Below are 27979 nucleotides of genomic sequence, written 5' to 3'. Positions count from 1 at the left end.
AACAGGAAAAGTATATTTAATTTTCTATTAAACTTCCAACCAGAATACATTTTCCCAAACCAGAAGTTAAAGCTTTTACATTACTGATAAGAATTTCATGATGATCAACACCAGATTTTCTCAGGAGGAAACAGGTAAAATGTTGGTTATACTCCCTCTCTGCTTTCCTGGCAAACCGAACTTTTTTTCAAGGTAAAGTATTATCAAATTCCATGAATCTCAAGCCAGCATTCTGGTTCCTACTTACTTCTGTATATTTTATTTTTTTTAATTCCAAAGTAGTAATACGAAAAGTATTTTACAGGAAATTACTAAAGCCTATTCTTAAAAAATGTTGTTAGAGATCCCCTTTATAAGACCATTTTAATTTAAACAGCAGCAAATTTGTTAGAATGTAAGTCTGAAAGCATTTGTATGACCTACTATTAGAACTTTTCAAAAAATGCAATTCATTTAATTGATATGTCAAACTATTTATAACCTTCCTCACTCTCTTCTCAACTAGCCAGAACAACAACAAGCAGCCTCATTCAACTTTAAGTTTTATAAAATTTTTCAAATTAATTAAAACAAAAATTGTCACAAATACCCACCATATACCATTTGTTAGGGTTAGCGCCTCAAGCTTAGCCTAAAAATCTTTGCCATAGAGAAACTGATGGAATTTAAGAGAATTAAGGTCTCTAACCACAGAATTTAGGTGAGAGAGGTCCAATCAAACCCAGCCTGCACCATATTATTGATAATATCTACTTTCAGTCTACTTTTTTTTTTTTGTCAGGAATACTAAGTACTGACTGTTTACTCTAATGAGCTCAAAGTTTAGCTTTGCCTGGCTGGAGTTGTAGATTCTGAAGTTTCATTGCCATGCCCATGTTCCCAGAAATCTTCAATTTGCCTTGAAAGAATGCCTAAAAAGAAAGAAAGATTATATGAAATGCAATACAATACATTACCCTAAACGCGTCCCTCCCAAAAGTTATGGGCTATTATGTACGTGCAGGTCCTGGCCTGCAGTTCTAGCACACACCTCACACTCCCAAATGTATTTTCTGACACTAGAAGGTAGAATAGTAAACTGAGGAAGTTGTACACTTATTATATTTGTGATACCTAAAGAGAATAAACGTGGTATAGCTTGTTTCTTGGATTATCATAACAATGGATCTGGATACAAAGCAGGGCAGAATACCCAATGTTTTGGTGATGACAGTTCCTAGAATAAAAGTTCACTATTTCAATTGAAGACAACAAAGCAATAGTGTACAGTAGATGTCACAACTGATTTCTTACTTAAATCCCCACCAGCCACTACTGGTTTTGTTACTGATGAATTCAATTTTACAAACCTAGTTTGTGAAGCAGACACACTAAAGATTTGGGTTTTTTCTTCCAGACCTTGTAAGAAGATGAACTGCATGCACCGAAATATCTAATTAATCTTTTACTCTTATAATCTCATCTTTGCTTTACTTACTGTCTGAGGATTCATTTTGCCAGTCATGAGAGCTAAGAGATCAGCGTCGGCCATTGTAATTGTACAATCCGCCTTCTTATCTGCAAGATAAAGTTGACTATGAAGATTCAAACAGAGAGATGAAATAGTACCAGAAACTGCAACTTCATGAAGAATTTGTTGATGCTTCAGGTTAGCAAAACGGTACCTGAAGTACATACAAATAACAGCCATCATAAAAATATCAGCAAGAGATCACCCAGTAGACAACAGGCATCTGTGCCACCTTGTAGCACAGACCATCCTAACGCTAAAGAAAGGTGGACCTTTCAGAAAGGTGCAAATTCATTCCTTGAAATGAAATAATAATCTACTTGTAATCAGATAGAATGTTAATTGCAAGCATTGACAATCATAAGTTTTATCAAGCTTAAATTTGCTAGTATTAAGATCAACTCAGAATAAATGTGTTTTCCCCTGTGACACTCTGAAGATATTCATCACTGAAATTTCAGGCATTTCCTGCCCTCTCCTTCAATGGGAACAACATGTGCATTCTAAAAGCACTCCTTTGAATTAACTCGAATCCAGAAGTTTTTAAGATCTTCTTACCACAAATAAGCTGAAAAATTATTTTAGTAAGTTCTGACAGAAATATTAATGTATACACCAAAGAGCTAAAAACTGCACCCTCTTTTCCTACACTCATCTCATTATTAAACTTAACTCTTTGATAAAATGTTGTCCATAAAACAGACAAGAGTACTTTTTTTGTAATATTTAAACCAATGAATTCCAAATCAAATCCCCTGTCATGTTTTTAATTAAAAGCTTTATGATGCAGGTTCATGGGTATATGAGATTCTGAGGACAGACTGTTGTCTTTGGCTTTTTATTTACATTACTAGGATGCATGACTTCAGATACGAGACAAGACATTTTCATGGCAAGGGTACAAATCCTTTGTTTCCAATACTTTTATGGAATTCCCCACCACCACCCAGTCTGCATCTTATTTATGTCTGCCTTTTTTTAAATGGAACTTGAAGTTTATGTCATCTGGTACAGTATTGAAACCAGTCGAGTTTTATTGCTTAACTAGCTGCAGAGAAGTAACTTGACAAGACAGACAAACTTACCACCTACCACCGTTTCCAGCAAAGCAACTGAAGAAACAGCTACAAATTACATTTCTGGCCCAAATTTTAAGAGGTTAGAACAACAAAACCTCAGAGGTCTGGAATTTCATTTTTTAAAAATTCTGATTCCTCTAAAAGTCACAACAGATCTGTCTGAAGCCTCTAAGAAAACATGCAATTATCTAGACAGAATTCAGAGTAGAAGACATTTAATTCTCCGTCCGAAGCATCTTGGATTAAAAGCGTCAGTAATGAGAAAAGTTTAAAACTAAAGTAACTGTACACCACTTTTCCTCAAGGTCACTTAAAAGCAGACTACGGAATTTATATTATTTTCATTAGTTTTATGTGTTTTCTGCATGACATAATAAAATAGCACTGACCTGAATTAACTGCTACAGAGCCTTTACCATTTTTCACATCTACTACCCAAGTTGCTTCTTTCCCATCGGGACCATCTTTTATTTTGAAGGCAAAGATTCCACCAATTTTCTTGACAAATTGCTCTCCTTCCTGTAATGACCATGTAATGTGCAAATTATTAATTGCCTTCAAAACAATTTCAAAATAGTTTGAATTAAACAGAAAGTAATTTTAAAAGCTTTACCCTTTCTACTAACATAGAAATATCTGTTTTCCTCCCTTAGGCTTCATTTAAACAACCATTAAAAAAAACCAAACCCAACAAAACAGAAACACAAACTACGACTACTTATATTAAAATCTATCAACTATTAAAAATGACCACTGTCATTGTCTTGCTATAAGTCTGACAAAATGGGATTTCTTCTTCTAATCACACTTACAAAGCAAGCAAACACCAAACACAAGGTTCCTTGTGTTAGTTAGCAAGCTCCTCACATACAATCTACATTTGCTTTTACTGAAATACCCTTATGCAGGTAGGAACTGTCTGAAAAAAAAAAAATTTAAAATGATGGCACAGCAGGGAAAGATTTCTGACAGAGCAAAATTCAAAGCCGCAACATTTGTTTCCATGAGCAGCACTGAGGAAGTGACTGATGCTACTGTATTCCCCTCAGGTTTCACACATGTTCTTTCATAAATTAAAAGCTGGTTGCAGGTAAAAAGTAGTCAAAATACCTCTTGGAGCTTCTTTTCAATCTCTTTGAAGACCAGATGTGACTTAAATCCATCAACAGCTGCACTGAGAGGCACAGCTGCAATATGGCCAGTCCTGAAATGAAAAACCCATTAATTTTCATACCTTTAATCGCATTTTCAGCATCTTCAAATTGTCATGAAGAGGCCTAACAGCAGTGAGAACAGCCACAGTGAAGCACTTCAGTAGCACAGAGCAACTGTGATACCCAAATGAAGCTTACTCTGATGGGCTTGACAGCTTGAACTACAATCACTTCAAGCATTTAGATGTTTTTGCATGTATGGACAGGACACTAATTTTATAATGAAAGTAAATCACTAATCTTGTTAAGATAAAGCAGCAAACACTATTGCCGCACCTTGTGTGAAGAGAGAAGAGCACATGCACCGTCTCAGAGGAACACAAATCCCCTTTTCCCTCCCAGTTCACGTGGGTCTCAACTGTCACAAAAGGTACTAAGCATTATTCCTGATTCTCTGGAGCAGTCACCCCGCACAGCCTGACAGCGGCATGAAACCTATTCCTTCATTTCTGCAGAGGCACCCAGAGCCGACGCAAGTATACAGATGTCTGAAGAAATGGCAATTCAAGCAGCGGAAGAAGCAAGTTTACAGTTATTACCATCTCTTGGCAGCAGAGTTCAAAACTGTGGTCAGGCTTGACATTGTTAAAGTGACAGAAATGTTACTAGAACTTATTTGTGTGGTCCTCACACTACCCTATACGTGTATGCTAGGGCAGCAATAGTAGACCAAGGCTGTACTAACAGCATGTAAAATTGTGATATGTCCAAAAAACCAAACCTGCTTCAAAGACTAATTAAAAATGGATCAAGTCCTGTTGTCTTGACATACATTCTTGGCAGCTGTTACCAAAGCTACTAATTACAGGCTAGATCTGAATCCAATTATTAAGTCTATGTGCATTGCTGTAGAAAAAATGGTACGAAGTCTCCTCATAAACATGAAATGCCACCACCTTTCCCTTAATTACACAACACAACATCATTCAACTACATAAGCTGTGCCTAAACAGATTAGCTGCACTCTGTTGTTCCAAAGTCTGATATACATTGGTGCAAGTCCTTGTGTCAGGTAATGTAAAGGGAACTGTGTCTTAAAACAGTCTATCCTGAAATTCTGGTATATTTACAAATTTTAAGTATTTTCTGTCAACTCTGGTCCGCCCTAGCACAGAACTACAGCAGACTGCAAGAGCAGTGCTCTCCTCTCACTCTGAAGGATACTACAATTGCAAGTGCAGATTCTTTAGCCAGGACTGGATGAGTAACATGCCTGAATCCTAACAAGTACTTAGAATACCACATGTAACACATACAGCTGACAGCAATTCTTCATTAAACCAAACTAGTAACAATTTTAGCAGTGAAAGCAGTGGGTATCTCTATTCCCATGGACGTCTTGCTTGTTTTGGCAAGTCCCTAGTTCCAATCAATTAATTTTAATGTGGCATGTTTTGTTCTTGGGAAAGGTGGGGTTTTTTTCTTTGTTTGTTTTGTTGGCTTTTCTTCCTCCAAACATTAGATTTTTCCTTACAAGAAGTCATGCCAGCCATTTTTATTGGCCAGTTTGCTCTTTTCAGTAACTTCTAACTCAGAGTGCATATTGTTTACCAGGAGTAAGACACAGTGTAAGTTATAATCTCTGTATACGGCTGTAGTACAGTGCCAACTGCTGAGCAGGGGCATTTTCTTCCTTGCACAGGGGCAAAAAATATTCTAAAAAAAAATAAAAAAATAAAATTTAAAACACAAAGATACGGGAGCACAGTCAACACCAAGCGAGCTTAGTTTACACCACAACCGAGCCCACAGCGAACGTTTCCAACGCCAGGATAACCAAGACCTGCCCACGAACGCTGAACAAGCCTTTCCGTTCAGCGCCGCACCTCCTTGCGCCCTGCAGAGATTCCCCCTGAAAGGCGGCTGTTCTGCAAGGCCGGTCAGCAGGCACCGTGCTGGTTTTTTTTTTTTTTTTTTTTTTTTTTTTTTTTTTTCCTCCTCCAGAAAGTCAGCCGCAGGCAGAGGGCAGGCCCCTCGCCTACCCCACCGCTTCTTCTCCCAGGGCAGCGGGGCCGCCTGGCCGGCGCGGCGCGGCGGGGCTCTCACCTGGCGGCTCCGGGGAAGCCCATGCCGTACAGCGTCACCACCGCGGCCCCGCCGAGGCCCAGGTTGTGCTGCAGCGCGACCTTTGCCCCGGGGACCTGCCTCCTCCCGGCCAGGCCGCGCAGCTGCCAGCAGAGTTCGGCGCACTGCGCCAGGCCTGAAAAATCGAGCACAGAGCGCAGCCGGTGTAATGAAAGTCAGGCACCCCACTACAGCTGTATGCCATAAACTTCCTTCTCTGGTAAGGTATTAAGTGAATACATGCAATAGGATTTGAGAAAGTTAACTCTTGACAGCTCAGACACCTAGAAATATATTTTCTTGGGAGGCCCTTTTCATTACAGCCCAGATTTTCCGATGACATTCACCCTTCGTCTCTCCCTGCTGTTCTATCAGCTATTTCTGCAGTTATGACCCATTTCCACCACACGCACGTTTTTTCTTCCCTCCATCGTCCACAGACCTCCATACCTTCCTATTCCCTTCCCCTGGACTCCCTCCCCTCTTAACATAGGCCTTTGGGCAAGGCAGAGGAGGAATCTGCATTTTATGCATCCAGTCAGAATGGTTTGGAAATTTAAGGTGACCGATATGACCTCTGACCAGCACACAGCTGGCCTCAGGACTGCTTTACAGTGAAATTAAGCTGACAGTCTGCAGACATGCCACTTTCTGCATTTTAATGACTCTTCCCCCCATCCCTTGGCAATAGAGAGGTATGAATACCAGTAATCGCCTCTACATTTATCACTGTGTAACTGACAAAAATTTAAACACAAGCCTAGCAATGCAATACTGTCATCCTGTCACAGCACCCACCGCCTCACCTGGAATGTTTTTCTTCCAAAGTTTCCCAGTATTTCCCCCCCTACACTAACTGCAGACTATCTAGCTGTTACAGCTGTTCAGATCAAGGTTTGTTGTTTTACAAGGTTTCCTCGTCTCCAGTTTTTTGATAACTTCTTATCTCCAAACAAGGAAGGTGAGTTATTTTCACAAATCCAAACATATTTTATCCAAGAGCCATCTCATTTGGAAGCAAGCGTAACAGTTTAAAGAAAACAAAACAAAAAAAAAAAACAAAAAAAAAAAAGGAAAGCCCACATTGCTGGGAAACAGTGACTAACTGAGCTTCTGTTGTAAACACCAGATAAATATTTTGACATCTAAGGCTTAACAGAAATAGCTTTCGTTACAGCTAACAAGAGTACAGGCTATTCAGATGCAGTACAATTCTCCAAAATCTGAATTTTAAAGAATGACAACATACAAAAACAGTTATTCAAACTACATGCAGTAAAAGTTGCAGTATTGAGCAATTATTTAGAAAAAAAAGTAAAGCTGCTTTGCAGGTTGCTTTAATAACAACAAAAAAGCACTATGAAAATAAATAAGTGCTAATGATCAAATTCACACTCCAACTCTTTTAGTGTCAGCAATCCTACATGGTCAGCCTGCCCTAACGCTTGCAGTAGCTGGAAATGAGAACCAACTCCAGACTTTCCCTCAAGTCTTAGGAAGCCCTCACATTTCATACAGACAAATACAAGTGGGAAGCATCTGCCTGCTCAAGACCTGTCTCTCGTATTGGGCTGGCATGACTGAATGAAATGGTTTTGCATACCTGTAGCACCAAGTGGGTGTCCCTTTGAAATCAAGCCACCGCTAGGATTAATAACCCATTTTCCTCCATAAGTATTGTCGCCTCTGTCAATCAGGTCACATGCTCTTCCTAAAAAACAGTATTTATAAGAGAAAAATATGTTGCTCTTTTGTTTTTAAGTGATTTTTCAATTCTACTGTTACTTACTGAAGATGCTGCATGTCAGTCAAAATCTAGGAAATACTACACCACAGATGTTACAAACAGCAGATGGAAATGAGCCAAACTACATTAATGAGACTTGCTTATACCACTGGAGAAAACATAGCATGGAAAAGAAGTAAAAGTGCTAGTGTTTGATACAAAAGCCTTTTAAAATTTGCTGTTGAACCATTTTGTTGATATACAGTATTATGATATAATCAATATAATGAAGCTGATCATTATTTTATTAATGAAATTGCAGTGATAACTTTTTTTGTAAAAGAGGGGTTAGCTGTAATTTGTGACACCCAGGACATGGAGGTCCCAGTGAACATGAAGTTGAACACGAGCCTTGGCCACAAAGGCGGCTAACGGTACCTCGGGCTGCATTAAGACAGTAAATAAAACCACTCCTAAGTCTAATGCTTAGAATTGCTTCGCTTTCCGGACTATTAGTTCCTATGCCTTCAGCAGACAGTTCTCCCTTTTAACCAGTCCCTTACTCCTTCACTCTTGTACCAGCTTCTCCAGCTTACGTTGTTAGTGCTGAAGTCTGAAAAATATCTGCCCCATTTCCTGTATTTATAACTTACTTATGTATTAAATGAGAATACCAGGTGAGTCTTGCACATCTGAATCCACAATGTGGTTTATGCCATTTCACTAACCTCTACGTCCAATTAGTCTACTGCTCCAAGATAAATTTCACATACTATTAAGGTGAGACTGACTGAAAAGTGGTGTGAATTGCACTATTAAATTACCACACACAAGACTTATTGGTCAAATAGACAAGTACCATCAGGATTCTTCGGTATCTTCGATTAAATGAACAAAGCTAAAAAGTTTAATGTACCTATTTAAATAATGTCAAACATTTACCGTTTTTACTGTAGAGCAAGCATTCAAAGGCAAATTATTTGAAGACCTACAAGCACATAAAAAGTCTTCCTGAAGATCTATGAACTTCTGTTTCAGTAAGAAAGCTTAGACTTAATACAACACACCATCTAGTGACAGAGTATGATATTTTTCTCAAAATTAGTTAAAACAAATTAGAGAAAGATTACATCAAACGATTACTTATGCAAAGCAAGAATAATACATTTAAATAGATCAAATATTGATGTAGCCCTTCAATGCATTATTTATTTGAAATCAAGCAAAAACCTCTTCAACAGAAAATGTTAATGGTTTGACTTACACACATTGAACTGAACTCCACTGCCATTTAACCTGTTGTAATTCCACTCACTTCAATGAAATTAAACCTGGACAGACTGTGCATTGTTATACAGTTGACTTTAGAGGCATGTTCCCAACAACTCTGTATGCTTCAATATCATAAAAAAGGTTGTATCAAAGAAAAGTAACTTAGTAATGCCCTCTATAGGCAATTCTGGTACAATTTTTATCTTAAAAGGAAATACAAAGATGGAGGGAAATCTTGGGGTAGGTAAGTACATAGCCCTGAAAAAGCAGCATAATACTGAGAAAGATCACAAGAGTCTTTAATTTCCTTGCTTTGCTTGCTTAAAAGAGCCATACCTGCAGAAGCTACCCATATGACTACATGTAGTTGTCCAACACTTTAATTAAAGTGTATACTTCTTTAGAAATCACAGTAACATGCTCATTTGTTAAACTAATTCTAGAGTTTGCAGGTCTTCCTTATGTTACTACAATGAAAACTTGCTTTTCCTTCTTATGAGGTTAGCTAATAAGACTTTCAAATATAGAAGGTACGTCCAGTAGACAACTCAAGGTTCTAATTATATGAACAGATAGAAAGATTTTTCTTCAATGCTTTCTATTTTAATAAAACGATGATCTCCACTGATGCTATTACCTTCTGGACAGAGTCCCAGAGCTTCGTAGGTAATGAACTCATTAACTGAGAAACAGTCATGAAGTTCGATCACATCAACATCTGTAGGTTTTAGGCCTGCTTTTTCAAAACATTTTTCTGCAGCTTTTTTAGTCATATCATAGCCAACCTGCAATAAGAAGAAATTGTATGTTAAAATATCATTAAAGAAACATAGCTAGCAATTTAAATTCTACACTTAATTTTACATGTCCTTCTATATACCCTGTAAGTGAAAGTAACCTGTAGGAGGTAGCATTCTAATTTATTTTAATGCATCACATGTCACACAGTTTAATATTCATACTGTATGAATTGTACAGAAATTCTCACCATTGGCACGTGGAAACTTCTCTAGGGATTATCCTCTATTTTCTCAACCTTTAACCTATGCAAATTGCTCCTTTGCATGACTTGGACCAACAGATTTGAAACAAATCCACAAACGGCCTTGCTACCTTTTTCTATCAGCCATCTGACTAGAATTGCATTTAAAACCCAAATAGAACATGACTAGAGTAGAAACTATTCAGTATTGCAATGGTTGGACTTACATTGAATTATTTTAGTCAGTTTGCAGTGGGATCCAAATTTTGCCGTTCATGTCTTTCTCTTTATTCTACTTAAGCAAGTAATCATGACTATACCAAACAGGTTCTCAGCTTCACTATTACACAGACATAAGTAAAATTGTTTTAAGTTTAATTACTCTTACAAATAGAAAAATGAATAGAAATTTTTTCTTGCTGTTCAAGTTGTTTAAAAAGGTAGCCTTTAAATAATTTGTTAAATTGATAATCTGTTAATAAATTTCCTGCTGTTATTCCACAACTATACTCTTTGCTTACTCCACCTGCCAAATTAAATTACTTTTACATTCACCACAAAGTATAGTTTGTTTGCTTACTGACATGGAAGTGTCTACAGAATCATTAGGACTTGCAGGTATTAAAAAAAGAAAAACACTGAGGAGTATCAGAGAACACAGAACTGTAAACCTACCATCTTCATACAACTGTTTTCTTCAAATGTGCTTGGATAATCAGTAGCCATCACCTGGGCAAGAATTTCCACAGCTTTTGGCTGCAACTTATGCCTTTTCACAAACTCCTCACTAGCCAAAATTGCAGCTGCGGCACCATTTGATGTTGGACTGATTGAAAGAAAAACAATTATGTCATCATTATAAGTTAGTAATGTCAGTCTTCCATAGAATTATCTTTTAATACAAATCAAAAGGGAAAAAAAAAAAAAGGACAAACAAAAACCCACTTAGTTTGGCTGATGCCATTCAAACTATAAATTCCACCAAGTGTCTGATAGACATTTTCAGTAGTATTTATAACAGACATTTGAAAAGCATGACATAGAAATAGAGAAGTATCACTAAGGGTTTTTCTAATTTAGAAAAAAAAACAAAAAACAAAAAACAAAGCTTCTACTTCGCTATAAACATTGTTAAAAACAAGCCTTTCAGGAGTGTGTAGGAAAGGCTGAAGAGAAGAATTAACACAGCAATGGATGCACATCAGTAAAAAGATAGCATTATGCAAGAGCCCCAAAGTACAAAATGTATTTCAGCTTACTGTATCATACTGTGAACAAGCATCTAGATAGTGTTTGGTCAAGACAGAGATTCCACATTTGTTTTATTTACAAGAAGTTCTACTTAAATTAATATGTAAAATTTAAATTACACACAGACAGACTTTCATTTAAATAGATGTCCTACGATATTTGTCTTAACATCAAGATATATTTCACAATGCTAAGTCCTCTCCTTACCAACACTGCAAGACAGTCAAGAAATCATAAATTTTGCGAGAATGCAGAACTTCATCTAATGTGTACTCCTTTTGGAACTGGGAATACCTAAGAAAAACATACAGATTCCATCTTAATTTTAGCACACCTGTTAGCAGTAGACACTAATATTATGCAGCTGTAGAGCTGGTTTTACAAAGTATAAGGCACTGGCTGTAGAATTTATGCTGGGTATAATTCTCATTCCATAATAAAGAATATACTCTGCAAAGTATTTCTAAAAATAATACTCAGTTTTGCATGAATCTTTTAACAGCAATGCATGTTCAATATAGAGGCAGAGCAAGTTACTCACGGGTTGTTAGTTGAATGGCTATGATTCTTCCATGCAATTTTTGCAAAATACTCTGGATTTGTCCCTGGGAGGGGAAAGAAAGCTGTGTTGAAATACTCTGTTTACCCAAACAGTGCTAACATAGCATTTTAAATATTGTGTCATAGGAGTTTGACCTTTACAAGCGTCTTTACAGGAGACTCATTGTTATCAAGGCTTTCCTTAGAACTCAACTTAGATCTAAAAATTAGATAAAGAAGATTAAATATGGTTGAGTTTTAGCCAACAGACAATCCTACTTGGATATTTAACACTTACTAATGTAAAAATACAGAAAATAAGTGCATTTTATTTGAGGTATTATTATATTACTGAAACTTGAATGCCCAAGTGCCCAATTCCTATCAGTGCAACACAGCTGCAGTGAAATATTGGTGTCTAAGTATAAAATATTTTCATACACTGGTCTAAAGCTAAGTGCAAATAGAAGACGCTCAGCAAGCCATCCTGCTACCTTGGAGCCAACTACCTTGTCTGGTGAGGGGGTAAGAAATAGCAGCAGCAGCAGCCTAGTCCTATATATTGGATTAAATACCCAAAAGCTTTTGTCAGACCATTCAGTCCCAAGCCCACCTACCCAACCTAAGACACAAGGAAAAAATGCAGGAAGTTATGGAACCTTATCACCCAGACCTTACAGAAGTGCAAACCATACCATTGGCATGATTACCGGACTCTCTGTACCACAGCCTTAATTTTGTTTCCTGATGGTTTGTTTGCCTACACACTACCAATTTTTCTGCAGATAACTCTTTATCCAAATGCATTCCCATATGTGTTAGCTGTGGATGTTGCAGTTGCAGTACTCGGGTAAAAAAAAGGATACCGAATGCTATAATTTTTTAAAAACAGAATTCTAATATATAATTTCAAAATAACTTCATTAAAAGAGGACAATGAAAAACATGTATTTTAACATACCGTATTTCTCCATATGTTCTTTGCCAGCATTTCCAAACATCTGTGGTGCTACTGGAGCACTTGCTAAGCCATATTTATTTATCATAATTTCCAAATGTTTGTCAATTGGATTAGTTCTGTCTGAAAACTAAAAATAAGAGAAGTAGTTATAAAGGAAGTCATAATTTCTTTTTCTTTACAACACTGCCACAATAGTACCATGGATTTCAAGGAAAATGCAGGTTTTTCTGTTATTTTAATAATTCCACTGGACAGTATGTTGCACTTCAGTGATATGCTTTGAAGCATTCATAATTTCCCAACTGTAAGACAGTGTAAGCAGAAATGCTTAACATGATAATCACTACACTCCTATGTGATTTCTATCACAGTCGCTTTTTTCAGCAGAGGACTTCAGGTATTTTTCACCTCAGCTTAAAATCCTATAGTTAATACAGTTCCAACTGATAAAATCAATGTTGTATTAGGATTTTTAATGAAATATCGTAAAGCATGTTAAAGATAAGCCTTACTCATTTCAATCAGATGTTATATTTAACATTTCTCACCCAAACCTCTGTATATATTATAAAATTTGGCAGTTCCGTAGTTAAATGACATATGGGTTCTAATATTGCTTGCCATGAGGTAAATACAAACAGAAAACCTCACACTTCTCCAGTAAAAGCAAAGAATAGACAACAAGGAAAGGTATACAGAAGCCCTTAGTTTTTATGAGCTTGTTAACTGGTCAACCGAGCAAGCAACAAGCCAAAAGCCAGAAGACTCAGATTCTTTCTTTGATTTGCTGTGTCATTTCAAGAAAGACACTTCAATTGCTCAATGCTCCAGTATTCTATCTGGTATTTTCATTACTGCCTATTAACCCTGCCTTTAACCTGTTCTTGGCAAAATGCTAAAATTTAGTTATTAATACTATGATTAATAATTAATATTATAAAATTAATTCTAAAACATTCCATACAAAATTTGTATATCTCCAATAAGAATCACAAAACTCGTTAAAAGTTTACATGGATCAAAATAGTGGTTTGTTTTGTAATCAACTACAGCAACATCTTAAAGCAACTGGTATTTATGAGAACATGTCTCTGAGAATGAGAACCTGTATTTCATTGATGAACGCAATGAAATGTATGAAGTGTTTCAGACACTTACAGCTGAAGCAAGGGATCCTTTTGCCATCCTCTCAAAGCCAAGTGCCAGAACACAATCTGCCAAACCTTAAAATAAAATTAGTGGCTATTTAAAACACCACGTAATTATAAATGACATTACATACTAACAACCATTTGATTACAATAAATATATGTAAACTCCTACCAGCTGCTCTTACTCCTTTCTTCATTTTTGAAAGAGAGTCAAATTGGAGTAGGAACAGTATTGATACAAATATATTGATACTGAAAAATGAGAGATCACTATAGGGTTCGGGTTTATTTTTAAACAGCAAGTATCTTACATGACCAAGCACTTGTATCTCTGCTACAAAATACTAGCAAAATCATACAGAATGTTACTATAGCTTTCATTACAGAAACATCAGCATTTTAGTACAAGAAAGTATCAAAGTCTACAAAGGAACTGCAGAAACAGAAGGAAATACTCATCTGTCAGTTTAAAGCATCGTCTGTCACGAGGCATTGCTCTCTTCCTCTCCTTTCCAAAAATGCATTAGTCAAACATTTGTTTTAACTTCAAGTTAAATTAAAAAAAAAAAAAAAAAAAAAAAAAAGCACTAAGCTTTTAAGCAGATTCTTCTTTCTTCCTGCAGAGTGTAGTACCTTGCAGTACTATAACGGAACTTGTTCTACAATACTCAAAAAAATTCCTCTGGAAAAAACTTAACTGGCTTACTACTTAAGCTGTTCATACATCTTATGACAGAGGAAAGGATGTTTATATCCATATACAACATCTTATTGCATCACAGGCAAGTGATAAGCACTCTTAAGTGCTTGGTCTTATATTTGTACATACAACTGACCAATCTTTTCAGCTGAGTGAGGCAGAAAATACAATTTTGCCTATGAGGATAGGACACTTACAACTCACAGTACTCAAGCATTCACTAGCTCCGTTCCTCATCTAAGTTATATTTACAGAAATAGAGAATATGCATTACTCAACCCCAGAGCAAAAGCACTCACCTCCTTCTACTAGCTGTCTAGCCATGAACAAAGCAGTTGATCCAGTAGCACAGTTGTTGTTAACATTAACGATAGGAATGCCAGTCAAACCCAAACCATGATAGATAGCCCGTTGTCCACAGGTTGAGTCACCTTTATACAGAGACATAACATTAAAATAAGGTGGAGAGTCAAACTTCACCAGCAAAAAAGAAATGCCACCACGTACATGCGATGCTAGCACTTAAACTGTAAACTCAATTTTTTTAACTGTTATCTTGAGTATGTCTCTCAAGTACCCACAGAACAAGAACCTTAGAAACAAGGCCAAAATCATCCGACTTTAAAAAAACAGAAGTTTGTCCTGCTTCTGTGATAGCAGTCCGTGAATCAACAGAAGGTAACTGGACTGGACAGAAATGTCTGAGGTGTGTCTTGGAAGCTGCTAGAGGTACCACAGCTGACAGATCCTATTTCAGTCACCACAGTACAGCCATTAACAGAGAAACCGGAAGAAAGCAAAAGGAAAACCCCTCTTTGGACTGGAAACAGATCTCCCCATAATAGAAGTCTGATCTCGACTGATTTGAGAAATACATCAGGCCTCTGTGAATTAGAGTGACAGGAAAAGGTTCAAACCAGGCATTTAACACCAACTGTTCTCACTACAATGAGCAGTGACTGCAAGCTAAAAGCTTCTGCTGAGGGTGTCTACTAGAAATCTGTTTGAGGGCCATGCTGGTTTTAGCTGGGACAGAGTTGATTTTCTTCCCAGTAGCTAGGGTAGCTTTCCATACCCATGACTAGAACTGTAAATTCCACAAATAAACATAGATCTGTGATCGCTAAAAATAATATTTTTTTAAAGTTTGAGACAGTTCTACAAACTGACATGATTAAATATTTTAACCTGAAATTGATGGGATCCCCCATACCCCATCTAAACAGATGCCACATCCCAATCAAATATCATTACTTACCATAAACATAACCCACACATGCCTGCTCCACTTCTGAATAAGGAATCCCAGCATCAGCTAAAGCCTTCTGGCCTAAAAAAAGAATTTAAAAGTTGAAAAAAGTTTAAAAGTTGAAGGGGAAAAAAAGAAAGAAAAGCACCTCCCACAAGCATAAGAAACAAGGAGTAGTATGTACAATTCATGCATTCACAAAGAGTGAGCTGTAAAAACTCCTTATTATACGATGCAAATGGTTAATAGTCTTGCATGTTAATTCTCATAAGGACACTTCTGCAGTACTTTGAGTTCTGAACAAGCTCCTTTATCAGAAAATTTCATGTAATCAATTCTGTGCTCACGCATAAAGGTTGTTTGTCCCAATGAAAGTACGTTTGAATAACATAGGTAGGTATAAAATTATTTAAGTGTCCAATTCAATTTTAAGCCATCCTGCTGAGGTCAGTACTGGAAGGCGGAGAGTTGAACATGAGTTATGGGTTTTGTGAAAGTGTTCTTTTCTTATCAGTTTTAGATTTGCTTTTTATATGTACCTATTTACTGAACAGTAGCTGTTCCTTCATATGTATAATAAAAACATTACCTGTAAGAGTTAAAATAAGAGTCAGCAATCAAACAATATGCTTTCTTTATGATTAAATTACCTGCCTCCTTAGCCATGTCAGGATAATCAATGCTCTCCTCATTAGGCTTTGTGAACTGACAAGAAAAAAATAAAAGGAAAAAAAAACACACAAGAACAAATAATGGTGAGATTTAATACATCTTTTGCTCAGACTGGTACATTTAAAAGCTTTATATTTAACTTAAAAACAGGTTCGTGAACAACCATTTTTAAATAATGGAAACAATTTAACTGACCCAAAAGTGCGTGCACAAAATCTTCACAATTTCCAAGTGCTACTGCCAGACCCTATGATAGTTAAAGCCATAGTGCAATTTTATGGAGGGTGATGACCATTTTTGCTCAATCTTAAAGAAGATCCATGGCTTCTATGGAGATGGACAAAAACCCTGTCCAAAGCCTTTGGGTGGGACAGAGAATAACTGTCACCTTCGCTGATTCATTACAGTACATGACATAATCTTCACTAAGGCTTTGATAAATACTTCCCTTCCACTTCATCATGTAATACTCCTATTTGTAGCCAGAAAATGCTTATCCTTTGTATGGAACTTAATTCTACATAAGCCTCCCTTTCCCAAGCCTTATTCCACTTTCTTACAAATCATATCATACCTGACGCCTCTCCCCTGGAGTAAAGGTGGTATTTCTGCTCTCTTTGTAGTATGACTTGTTAGAGTGCACCAACAAAAGCGTGTTTTGCATTTTTACATCATTAACAAAAGATCCTCATACTAGCTATAGTTTTACAAATTATTTTATGTTTACTGCTAGTATATGAAAGTTAATTTGCAACCTCCTTTCTGTAGTGCCTCCTTTCCTTAATTTAGACAGAGAACCTTCATACTGAAGGTCATAAGAAAAATCAGTCAGTGAATTAATCATTGTAAAAGTCAGTAAGAGCAACTGACATTACTTTGGCAAACAAAGAGGGAAAAAGAGTATCAATGTGGTGGGTTGACCCTGGCTGGACACTGGGTGCCCACCAAAGCCACTGTCACTCCCCTGCTCAGCTGGACAGGGGAGAGAAAATATAATGAAAGGCTTGTGGGTCAAGATAAGGACAGGGAGCGATCACCAATTACAGTCACTGGCAAAACAGACTCAACCTGGGGAAAACTAGTTTATTACCAATCAAATCAGAGCAGGATAATGAGAAATAAAACTGAATCTTAAACACTTTCCCTCCACGCCTCCTTCCTTTCTTCCCAGGCTGAACTTTACTCCAAATTTTCTCCACCTCTTCCACCTGAGCGGCACAGGGGGATGGGGAACAGGGGTTGCAGTCAGTTCATCACATGTTGTTTCTGCCTCTCCTTCCTCCTCAGGGGGAAGATTCCTCACACTCTTCCCCTGCTTCAGTGTGGAGTCCCTCTCACAGGAGACAGTCCTCCATGAAGTTTTCCAGCATGAGTCCTTCCCAGACACTGCAGTTCTTCACAAACTGCTCCAGCATGGGTCCCTTCTACAGGGTGCAGTCCCTCAGGAACAGATTGCTACACTGTAGGTGCTCCACAGGGTCACAAGCCCTGCCGGCAAACCTGCTCCAGCCTGGGCTCCTCTCTCCATGGGTCCACGGCTCCCACCAGGAGCTTGCTCCAGCATATGCTTCCCACAGCCTCCTTCAGGCATCCACCTACCCCAGCATGGGGTCCTCCACGGGCTGCAGGTGGATCTCTGCTCCTCCATGGGCCTCCATGGGCTGCAGGGGTACAGCCTGCCTCACCATGGGCTGCACAGGAATGTCTGCTCCAGTGCCTGGAGCACCTCCTCTTTCACTGACCTTGGTGTCTGCAGAGTTGTTTCTCTCACATATTTTTACTCCTGTCTCCACAGCAGTTTTTCTCCCCTTCTTAAATACGTTATCACAGAGACACTACCACCGTTGCTGATGGGCTCAGCCTTGGACAGCAGTGGGTCCAACTGGGAACCGGTTTGCATTGGCTCTATTGGACACGGGGGAAGCTACCAAGATTTTGCCATACAAACCAAATACAATTGCCAGTTTCTCAAATCACATTGGTAACTGAGATGATCCACTTTGGAAAACGAAAGGCATGGTCTGTGGAACTGACAACTACAGACACAGGAAACACGGACTGTTGTTTTGAAAAGGTATACCAATTTTCAGTAGACATTGCATCATTAAGATTAAAAAAAGAGAAAGGATTATGAAGCCTAAAGGCTTCGTAATAAAATGCTTAAGATGGAATATGGCATCTGACAAGTTTTAGTGTTTCTTCCACACTATTGTTCCTTCCTTGAGCACATCACAAATGAGCTTAAGGTGAGGTCAAATAACTTCCAAAACTATGTTCTGTGATTCAGTCCAATAAACACAATCAACAGACTGAGGTCTTCTACTTCTATCACATTGCATGCTGGATAAATACCCGTGCAGCAACAAAAATAAAAGTTCTTTAAAAAGTGAGGAGTTTTCTTCTGACTACTCTGACAAATATCAAAGTCGTCTTAAGTTTCATCCACCGAGATAAAAAAAGGTTCCTTCAGCTTTTGTTCCTCTGTGAAAATGGGCCCTGCTGTGTGAACTGCGCTGGGAACCGAAGGCCCCGGTACAGAACCGCATCCGGACAGCGGCCGGCGGCTCCCGGCCCCTCCAGGCGGGGGGAGGAGCCCTCGGCCCCGGCCTGCGGTGACAGGGGGACAGGCTCTGGCCGCTCTGTGCCAAAACCTTTCACTTGGCCGGCGGATCCCTGCCCCCCCGCCCCGACCCACCAAGGAAAGGTGAACTTTGCGCGGAGCCGCTACCGCCCAGCCCTGACCCGCAGGCCCGGGCTGGCACCGCACCGCTTCTCCTCTCCGCAAACGCCCTCCTGAGACAGCAGCCGTGTTTTGTCAGGGGCCTTAACCCCACCCGGGGCGGGGGGGGGGGGGGGGGGGGGGGAAGCCCCCTGCGACCCCCTCGGCGGCGCCCACCGGGGAGACGCCTGAGGAGCGCCGGACGGCCCCGTACCTTGGTCATCCCGACGCCCACCACGAACACCCGGCGCGGCATGATGGCGGCGGGAGCCTGCGAGCCCCCTCCTCCTCCTCCTCCTCCTCCTCCCGCTCCCCTCCGGCCCGGGACGCCGCCGAGACCCCCTCACGCGACAGCGGCGCGAAAGGGCAGCGCAAGGCGAGCGGCCGGGAGGCGGAGAACGGGCCTCCCCCCTCCTCCTCCCTCTTAAAGGCGCAGCGCCCCTCCCGCCGGCCCCGGAGGCTCGGCCCCTCGCCGCCCGTTCGCGGAGGACAGCGGCGCCATGATTCGGTTGGGGCGGGCGGGCTGCGAGTTGCTGCGGCGGGGCGGCGGGCTCCCCTCGGCCGCCCCGCGGCGGGGAGCGGAGGTGCTGGTGGCCGCGGCCGGCGGGGAGAGCAGCGGTGAGTGCGGCGGGGCCCCACCTGCGGCGTGAGGGGTCGGGGTTAGGCCTCACCGCCCGTCCCGAGCGGTTTGTGGAGCCCATCGGGTGTGAGAGCCGGTGGTGCGCGGAGGGGGCAGAAGCCGGTTGAGTTTTACCAAATTCCCGGGGAAAACGCCGCAGGTCGCCACCTGACATGAGCGGGACCGTGTGTGCTCCCAGCCCCCCCGGACCGGGCCCTGCCAGGCCTCGGAGGGGCTCTGGGGGCGCTCGGGCTGTCCCCGCAGCGCTGCCCGGGCATCTCCTACACCGGGGGCCCGGCGCGCCGAGCCCTCCGCGCCCCGGTGCCCCCGTCGCCCAAAAAAGTGACGGACTGCCTTGCAGAGTCCGCGCCGACAGGTTGCTTATAGCCTCCGCTTTAAGTTAGGCCTCGATCCTTTTCTCAAGAACACAGCTGCCAAATACATAGCTGGATTTTTTTTTTTTAAAGTTACACATGCAGGAGATCGTAATGCAAGAAGTTCTGGTTTGCATACCTCAGATTTTACAGGTATCAGTAGCACATGGTGGGATAGGAGCAGTGCGTATTTTTGCATGAGAGCCACAAAGCAATTTGAGGTTTGGTTCAGGAATTACTTTCTGCTAAGGGCAGCTATTGCAAGAACTTACAAAGAGTTCTTGGCAGCTTTGCTAGTTACATGCACATTAATGTAGGTACCAGAACTGTGAATTTCTGTTGTTTGCCGGTGCCTGCCGTTACCTGCGTCTTTGTTCCTGTATCTGTTGTTTGCTAACTGGCCACTGGCGTAGGCAGAGGAGTAAAGACAGAGACCTTCCAGCAGGGCAGGAGGACCGAGCATGACAGGTGGAAGGTGCACCTGCAGCAGCTGCAACTGCACCTTACAGTGTTAAGGCCTGGGAAGAGAGCAGAAGCCCAGACAAGGAAACAGGAGATTTTTTTTTTTTCTTCTCTCCAAAGCATACGGAAACCATCGGATAATGATTTACAAAACACAAGTGCAAGGGAGAAGTAGGTAGATGTTGTGGTCTTATTTTTCTGCTTGGACTTAGGAACTTTGAGTGAAGTCCTTTCCACTGATGAGCTTATTAACTTTAAATTAAATGGAGCTGCACTTTTAAAACGATTCTGGAACATCAACTGAGAGCGACTAGTTTGTGCTATTCTCATGCAAACAGCAATCCAAAGAGGATGGTTTTCTTCATTAAGGAATATACTAGAACACAGTACAACTGTACAATAAAAACTTAATTAAATAACATTTGAAACATTGGGGTCTGGGGTTTTTTTTTTTCCATTCCTGCAGTGATTTTAAGATATATTCTTAGATGTCATGTTCATTTTTAAAAAGTCTGCTTATTAATATGATTTATAGTGCTCCTGAATTTTACAGTTGTCCTGCTTAACTGGGTTTTGTAGACATGGTCTACCACCTCCGCTTTTAAAATAACTGATTGTTTTAGAATATACTTTATATGCATTTTCAGGAAAGAGAAGATGCAGCATATGCAGATATTGTTCCCAGTTGAATTACTGTGTCAGAGAATTAAATGAAGTGTAACTGAAATTGTCTCCTATTACTAAGGTATTGCTGAAATCCTAATGAACCGACCCCACGCGAGAAATTCATTGGGAAAAGTATTTGTAAATGAAGTGAGTATGGGCCTGGCCTGTAAACGTGTTTGGAATCATGATCAATAACTAAATGCGGTAAGAATAGTTGTGGGAAATCTGAAACAAAAAAACTTAATCTCTTGCTGAAGGTCAGTGGGAGACTGCACTGGGGCAAGGCAAGTTAGCCTGAAGAAAAAGAGATCGTGATACGTCTGTACTGCAGTAACTTCAGATGCGCACTGGACAGAGATATTGGAGTTACTTAAGTCAGCTAACTCAGATGCAAGTTGATGTCCTCACTTGTATAATTACAACAAAAGCATACTCACTGTCAGGCCTTAGCAGATGATCTGTTCAAGGCTGATACATTCTAGAGAAATGGCTCATGCCTGGATAGGAAAGGGAGTGTAAGGTGCAGCAAAGGTTCATTTCTGAATGGAAGAAAAAAAGAGATGGGGAAACATCTCATTCTGAGGCTGTCATGGAAGGATCCTGCTGGATCCACATATATGATTTCCAGGAAATTCCTGACACCTGCAGGGGAAAAAAAAAAAAAAAAAGAAACTTTTATGATAGTTTAGGAGCTTGCTGTAATTTAGGTATATGCATCCATATGCTTAAAGTTTTTCTTCTCTTGTTTGTACTCCCTCCCTCATAGCTGTTCAGTGCTCTGGAACAACTCCGCTTTGATGAGAAGGTTCGGGTGGTGGTGTTCAAGAGTGAGGTGAAAGGTGTATTTTGTGCTGGTAAGTAACAAAATCTCTGCAAACTGTTGTTATAAAAAAATTGATAGCTCCTAGGGCTGTGTGCTGATTAGATTGTGCGGGAAAGCAGCTGGAAATGCCTGCTAAAAGAAAACCAGGCTGGCTTTTGTGTAGCAAATAGCAAACACATTGTTATCTCTTTTGCCTTGTCTGCCTCTTGAGTTCAGTGGTGAAGACGTGGGCGATGAAGTGAGCCGCATAAGCTGCATGGTGCTACTGTTTGTTTTCCATATATAACCATCTTCAAGCACAGGTGCCTCTTCCAGTTTTATGCATTATCGTCCTTACATACAGTGACTGGTGCTTCTCAGTGAAATCTGCTCAAAGGGCACAGAGGAGCACGTTGGCCACTGCTCCAGCCAAATGCCCACACTCCACTGACCATACTTCCACTGACCTTACTTAACCAGAACACTGTATTTCGAGACTTCTGAATGGTCTGTCCTCTGAGAGGGACAGGAGGGAACACAGTTTGGATGTCTCTTCCCTGTTCCTGGATTCTAACCTTTTTCTGCTCTATTTAGGTGCAGACTTAAAGGAACGTGCAAAGATGGATGATGGAGAAGTTGGACACTTTGTTAAAAGGCTGAGAAATCTCATGGATGAAATAGGTAAATGATTATCTCAGTTGGGAAATTTGTTCTAGACTGCCTGTGCCGAGACATTTAGAAATGCTGCAGGAGGTGGAGGATGCTAGCCCCTGCAGGTTATCCATTTAGGAATAGCTTCCCAAATGGCTCTTTTTTTGCCTGAAACAAAAGATCTGATTGGAATTAAATAGCAACTATCCTGCTGCCACTCCAAGAACTAGATGCGTTTCAGTACTGCCTTGTGCATTACAAAGAGCAGCACACACACATGCATATAAGAAGTACCTGCTATAACAAAGCATTCTGTATGCGGTTCTGTCTAATCCTCGGGAGACAGGGCTAGACAAATGTTAGTTGTCCCACTTTCAATACGTGCTCAGAAGCACTCACGATACGGCAACGACCTAAGAACATGGATTTGGATCTCCAACTGGAGCACAGGTTTCTGTTTCCAGCTCTCTGGATATCTAAAAAGGTATCTCATCAAGCAACTAATCTACAGGTACCTGAGGTTCCTCAACTCTGAGGTGACAACAGTGTTTACCAAGCCTTGGCTAACAAAAGGACCAGAAAAGCTAATCCTTATAACAGTGACGAGGGATGGTGTCTTTGTTTTGACTGTTTAACTGCAAGAGCTGGATTCACATCATAGATTTGCAAGGAAACAATTCATCCTGTTTTGTGTTGCAGTACTTTGTATTTGCATGCTTCTTCACATGTAAGAAGAATGTTTTGCATTCTTCCTACAAAGAAGGGAGAAGTGCAAAAAGACAGTTTCTACTGTTTAGAGACAGTCAGAAAGTTTGTGGCAGAAAAAAAATATTTCTTGAGCAGTTTTGAATTTGAGACCTACTAAAAGCTTTAGAATTTAAGCATTTAAAATCCAGACATGAGCACAACAGAACATCTGGAACAAAACTGTATAATCTGTGTTGTCTTCTCTAGCTGCCCTGCCTGTACCCACAATTGCTGCAATAGATGGCTACGCACTGGGTGGTGGACTAGAACTGGCGTTAGCCTGTGACCTTCGAATAGCAGGTTTGTGTGTTGCTTAATGTAGGATTCTTCTTGTAATTGGTGACTGTACTTTAAAGAGAACTTGCATGCACGATAGCTGACTGTTAATGGAATCCAGTAGGCTAAGAGAGGATCTTTTACAGTTCAGGAAGTGAGTAGGCATTTTTCCAGAAGTTGTGACATTTAGTTACTGTTGGGAAAGAAGTTTCTTTGCTTAAAAAGTAAGGCCTATTTTTAGACAAGATAAGGATTCCATCAGAAAACCATTTATTAATAGAATTAAATAGTTATTATGTAATATTGGATCAGCACTCTGGCCAGATCTAACTTTCCCTACTTAAATCAATTTGGACTGGAAGACTTCCTTCTTCTGTTTCCATTCTTCCATCCATTACATTTCATCTAGTATGGACCCAAGGTTCATTTTGCTAGATAAAATTGCTGCGTTAGGGGTAAGCAGCCATACTCCACATCCCTCATCTGACTTAAGATGGACACTGATTAAGCACTGAAGTATTCAGACTTTCTAGCTTCTTGGAGAAATTGAGTTCTACTAGTTTGTAGTTTTATTAATCAGTTCAGTATGGAAAATTTCTAGTTACACAGATCAAAAAGTAACTAAACTCTGTATTTATTTTTTAATAGCTTCATCAGCTAAAATGGGTCTTATTGAGACCACAAGAGGGCTTCTTCCTGGAGCAGGTAACCTTCATTAAATCTTCCATCTCTTATTTTCTCAGCTGTATAGTAAATGTTTTGCCATTGGAGCACTTGAAGTGTTTTGAATGTAAGTTAGAAGTAGCATCTTACAGTGACCCAAGAGATCTGTGAATCAAGAGTTCTGTTCCAAGCCCTGTCTCAGACTTGCTATGAATTTAGGAAAGTCCCTTTACACCTTTTCCTGTTTATGAAAATACTCAAAAGGATGCTGAAGCCTTTTGGATGCCTTGCAAAATGTTGACATATTCAGCTAGTAGTTATTAAAGAAACACATGATCTGTTTATTTTTCAAACCTCCTTGTTATGTCAGGAGACAAAATACTCTTGGTTTTGGGGCTTTTCTCAGAAATAGAAAATGGTGGTTTTGCTCTTGTCATAAGGTGGAACCCAGCGCCTGCCCAGATGTGTTGGAATAGGTCTTGCAAAGGAACTCATTTTCACTGGTAGACAGATTGACGGACAACAAGCCTTCTCCATGGGATTAGTAAATCACACAGTGCCACAAAACAATGAGGGAGATGCAGCTTACCAGAGAGCACTCACTTTGGCTAAAGAAATCCTTCCTCAGGTAAGTGTATTATTCATCTGGTCAACATAAAGAAGGTATTTCTGCTTCCCTTGGGGAGAGAGCAAACAAACAGTTGAAATTTGTTTCTATATTAAAGTCTTGGTTCCTGATGTTTAAGTCTCTTAATTCTGTCCTTTTTTGTGAATGCATTTTCTGTAGGAACAAGTGTTAACATCCAGCTGCTTAACCCATAGGACAGTTTTACCTCCCAGTTGTGGTTACGCAAACCTGCAGGACACACTGAAACCTTGCACTGTACATCTATAACTACAGACAATACCAAATTGTTTTCTAAAAATACTAACTTACTGCAAATTTCTAAAAACTAAAAGGTCATTTGGAGCCAAGATAATGATATTACAACTAGATTATTATGAACTGATGTGGCTTTAATTATTTTTAAATGTTTGTTGTTGTTTGATTTTGTTTTGTTTTGGTTTTTTTAATAAAGGCTCCATTTGCTGTGAAAATGGGAAAATTGGCAATAAACAGAGGAATAGAGGTAATTTTTTTTTTTTAATACTGAGGTAAATGAAGCAGATGGGTAGCTCTTACAAATAACTACAGTAAAAATGTTTAGGTCAGATGAGTTATAATCCTTATTTAGACAAGGCAGTTAAAACCATTTCAGGCATTTTAAAGGTTTTCTTTAAAACAAAATTAATATGATAGGATTTTTTTTTTCTACAGATGGTAACACTGTCGTTCTAATACAGGAGTGAAGGTCACTCACTACAAGTTAATGTTTATTATTTGATGGCTATGAAGTTGATTTGAGGGCTGTACTTCAGATAAACCTCACTCCTTCCCTCTCATCCGCAGGTTGACATTGCGTCAGGGATGGCGATTGAGGGGATGTGTTATGCCCAGGTAGGTTACAACTGTACATCTTCTAAAGCCAGGTATTCACAGTGTCCTCTTGCATTTTCCTGTCTACAAAGGAACACTAACAGCTACAGCTAAAGCTCTGAGAACATACTTGAGTGCAGTTCCAGATGCCTGTTTCAGAATATTCGTGGTTGTGTCATGCATAGCTGCCTCTCAGCCTGCCTGAGACCAAAGTCCTTCCTTAAATACTCTTCTGTCTAAAGCAATTTTATACTCCTAGTTTCAACAATATGTTAATTACAGAATAAGCTTCACAAATGGTTTTAGTTTGAACAAATTAAAAAACAGATTCTTCCTGTAGTTACTCTTTCTGACAAGTTTTGAAAGTGTGCACCTTTCTCAGCTAACAAAGCAAAGTAACTGCTGTGCCTCTCAGCGTATTTTAAGATGGTAAAGTATTATTTATGGAAAACTGTTTTCCTACATAGTTCTATGGTCTTTGGCTTAGATGCTTTGCTTGTGATTTACACCACCACTCAGTCTCTTTATTCTCCTAATGGCAAAATGTGAAAGCTGGGAGTTAACATTTATCATTGAAAGAAAAGCAATTTTGGTCTTAGACCACTACTGCCAAATTAGTCAGTACTTAAAAATACATCAGCCTTGTCAATGAAAAACTTTTTTTTTTTTTTAATGTAGAATATTCCCACACAAGACCGTCAGGAAGGAATGGCTGCCTTCAGGGAGAAACGACCACCTCAGTTTATTGGCAAATAATGCTTCCTAGCTTCCCCTTGATTTTTGAAGGGTAAAGGAAAACTGAAGAGGCCCCACTGATTTCTTGGGATTATTTTTATGACTGCATTCTGTGTACTTAGCTACTTTCCTTGGACTGCATTTCTGAATACTCCACTGGATCACTTTGTTGTAAGAATTCCCAAATAAAGATTTAACTTTGTACTGATCTTTTTGAAGTGCATACATCTTACATCAGTAGTTATGGCTGTCAAACAAATGTCAAGGAAAGAGTACGAAGAAGCTTTGGTTCACTAAGCAAATTAAGAAAAAAAAAAGCAGCAGAAAAGATGCTGCATTTAATCAGTGATAGGAAAAAGACAAAAAAAAAAAAAATCACTCTGAAGATGAAGTCAACTTAGGATGAAAGAAAACCTTGCTTGCCATTATCAGTGCTCTTCCAGCTAACCAGATGGAACAAGTACTATTAACACAGAGCAATGGCATTTCACCCCGATGTGTTGTGAATAGTGCAAAACACCAAGCTATCACTCCAGCCAACTGAACTTATGTCTCTTTGGTATCAGTGCTTGAGAAAATGCAAGGCCTGTACATGCAACCATATGTGGGCACCATATCAGTCTGTTTTCCTCTGTTACCTGACTGGAAATTGAAGTTGATTTCTCCCTTTGCTTAGAGGTTCTCCAGCACTGAGACGCACCACACAATTTAGCTCTATGGTTTCTTTCTTCCCTAGCCTGAAGCTTTCAAGTAAATTAGTATAGTTAGAGAAATGTATTTTTAATAAATACTTCATAGGCTATCAAAATATACTTACAAAATGTGGCTTACCACATTGGGACTTCATACTATGATAGTCTTGAAGCAAACCAGAATTTCACTTGTGCCAGAAGTTAACTGAACAATTCTGTGGGTGAAGTAAGCTTACCTGATTACACACATACAAGCTTCCTACCTAAAGATCTGCAAAAGTAAAGCACAGTCAGGATCTTCAGCCTTCACAAAAAAAGATGGCAAATGCCACAGGTGAAATACAGGAGTTTAATAAAAAGTTGCTTCCAGAATTATCCTACCCAGGCAAGAACTCCTGAAACTGCACAGGAATGTGAAGAGACGTTCCTGTAACTGGCACATGCAAGTAAATTTAGTGGATTTATACCCTGTAGGCATTCATACTTTTCAGTTTAAAAGAATTCTGTTAACTGTTTGTTTGCCTGAAGCATGTGGGAACAAAACAAGAAGGGTATGGAAAATAGTTTACAATCTCTCTGCTTGCTGGTTGCAGGAATTCAAGAAGCGATGTCTCACCACCTGGACTGATGCCACCATCACATTCATTTTGTGCTGCATGTAGTAGTAGATTTTTTTTCTTTTGTCCCCCACAGTTTTGGTTAAGATGCTTCAGCAAGTTCTCCTG

At 39.7% G+C, this 27979-nt stretch overlaps 2 protein-coding genes across 3 annotated transcripts; one reads left to right on the top strand and one right to left on the bottom strand.

Annotated features, from left to right (window-relative positions):
* On the bottom strand, positions 1-19497 carry SCP2 (sterol carrier protein 2). The gene is made up of 16 exons (XM_086752939.1): positions 19305-19497; positions 16350-16404; positions 15709-15780; positions 14750-14881; positions 13758-13822; positions 12600-12726; positions 11640-11703; positions 11306-11392; positions 10523-10673; positions 9503-9650; positions 7471-7578; positions 5850-6003; positions 3700-3793; positions 2979-3108; positions 1478-1557; positions 1-911 (listed from the first exon to the last, which is right to left on the bottom strand). The coding sequence occupies exons 1-16, from the start codon at positions 19344-19346 to the stop codon at positions 816-818; spliced, it is 1605 nt and encodes a 534-aa protein (XP_086609065.1). The 5' UTR covers positions 19347-19497; the 3' UTR covers positions 1-815.
* Positions 19498-19531: 34 nt separating this feature from the next.
* ECHDC2 (enoyl-CoA hydratase domain containing 2) lies at positions 19532-26771 on the top strand. 2 transcript variants are annotated; one of them, XM_086752940.1, is made up of 10 exons: positions 19532-19708; positions 21291-21358; positions 21978-22065; positions 22608-22694; positions 23619-23711; positions 24336-24392; positions 24791-24978; positions 25430-25480; positions 25801-25848; positions 26506-26771. In XM_086752940.1, the coding sequence occupies exons 1-10, from the start codon at positions 19591-19593 to the stop codon at positions 26581-26583; spliced, it is 876 nt and encodes a 291-aa protein (XP_086609066.1). In that variant the 5' UTR covers positions 19532-19590; the 3' UTR covers positions 26584-26771. The 2 variants fall into 2 exon arrangements, with proteins under 2 accessions (XP_086609066.1, XP_086609067.1); XM_086752941.1 differs by having other exon boundaries at positions 19649-19708; positions 21193-21358.
* The last annotated feature ends 1208 nt before the right edge of the window (positions 26772-27979 follow it).

The sequence above is a fragment of the Chlamydotis macqueenii genome, chromosome 8, assembly GCF_036417535.1.
Source record: "Chlamydotis macqueenii isolate bChlMac1 chromosome 8, bChlMac1.mat, whole genome shotgun sequence".
NCBI classification, from domain to species: Eukaryota; Metazoa; Chordata; class Aves; order Otidiformes; family Otididae; genus Chlamydotis; species Chlamydotis macqueenii.
The sequence above is the reverse complement of the archived record's forward strand: the minus strand, read 5'-3'. Positions and strand labels throughout refer to the sequence as shown.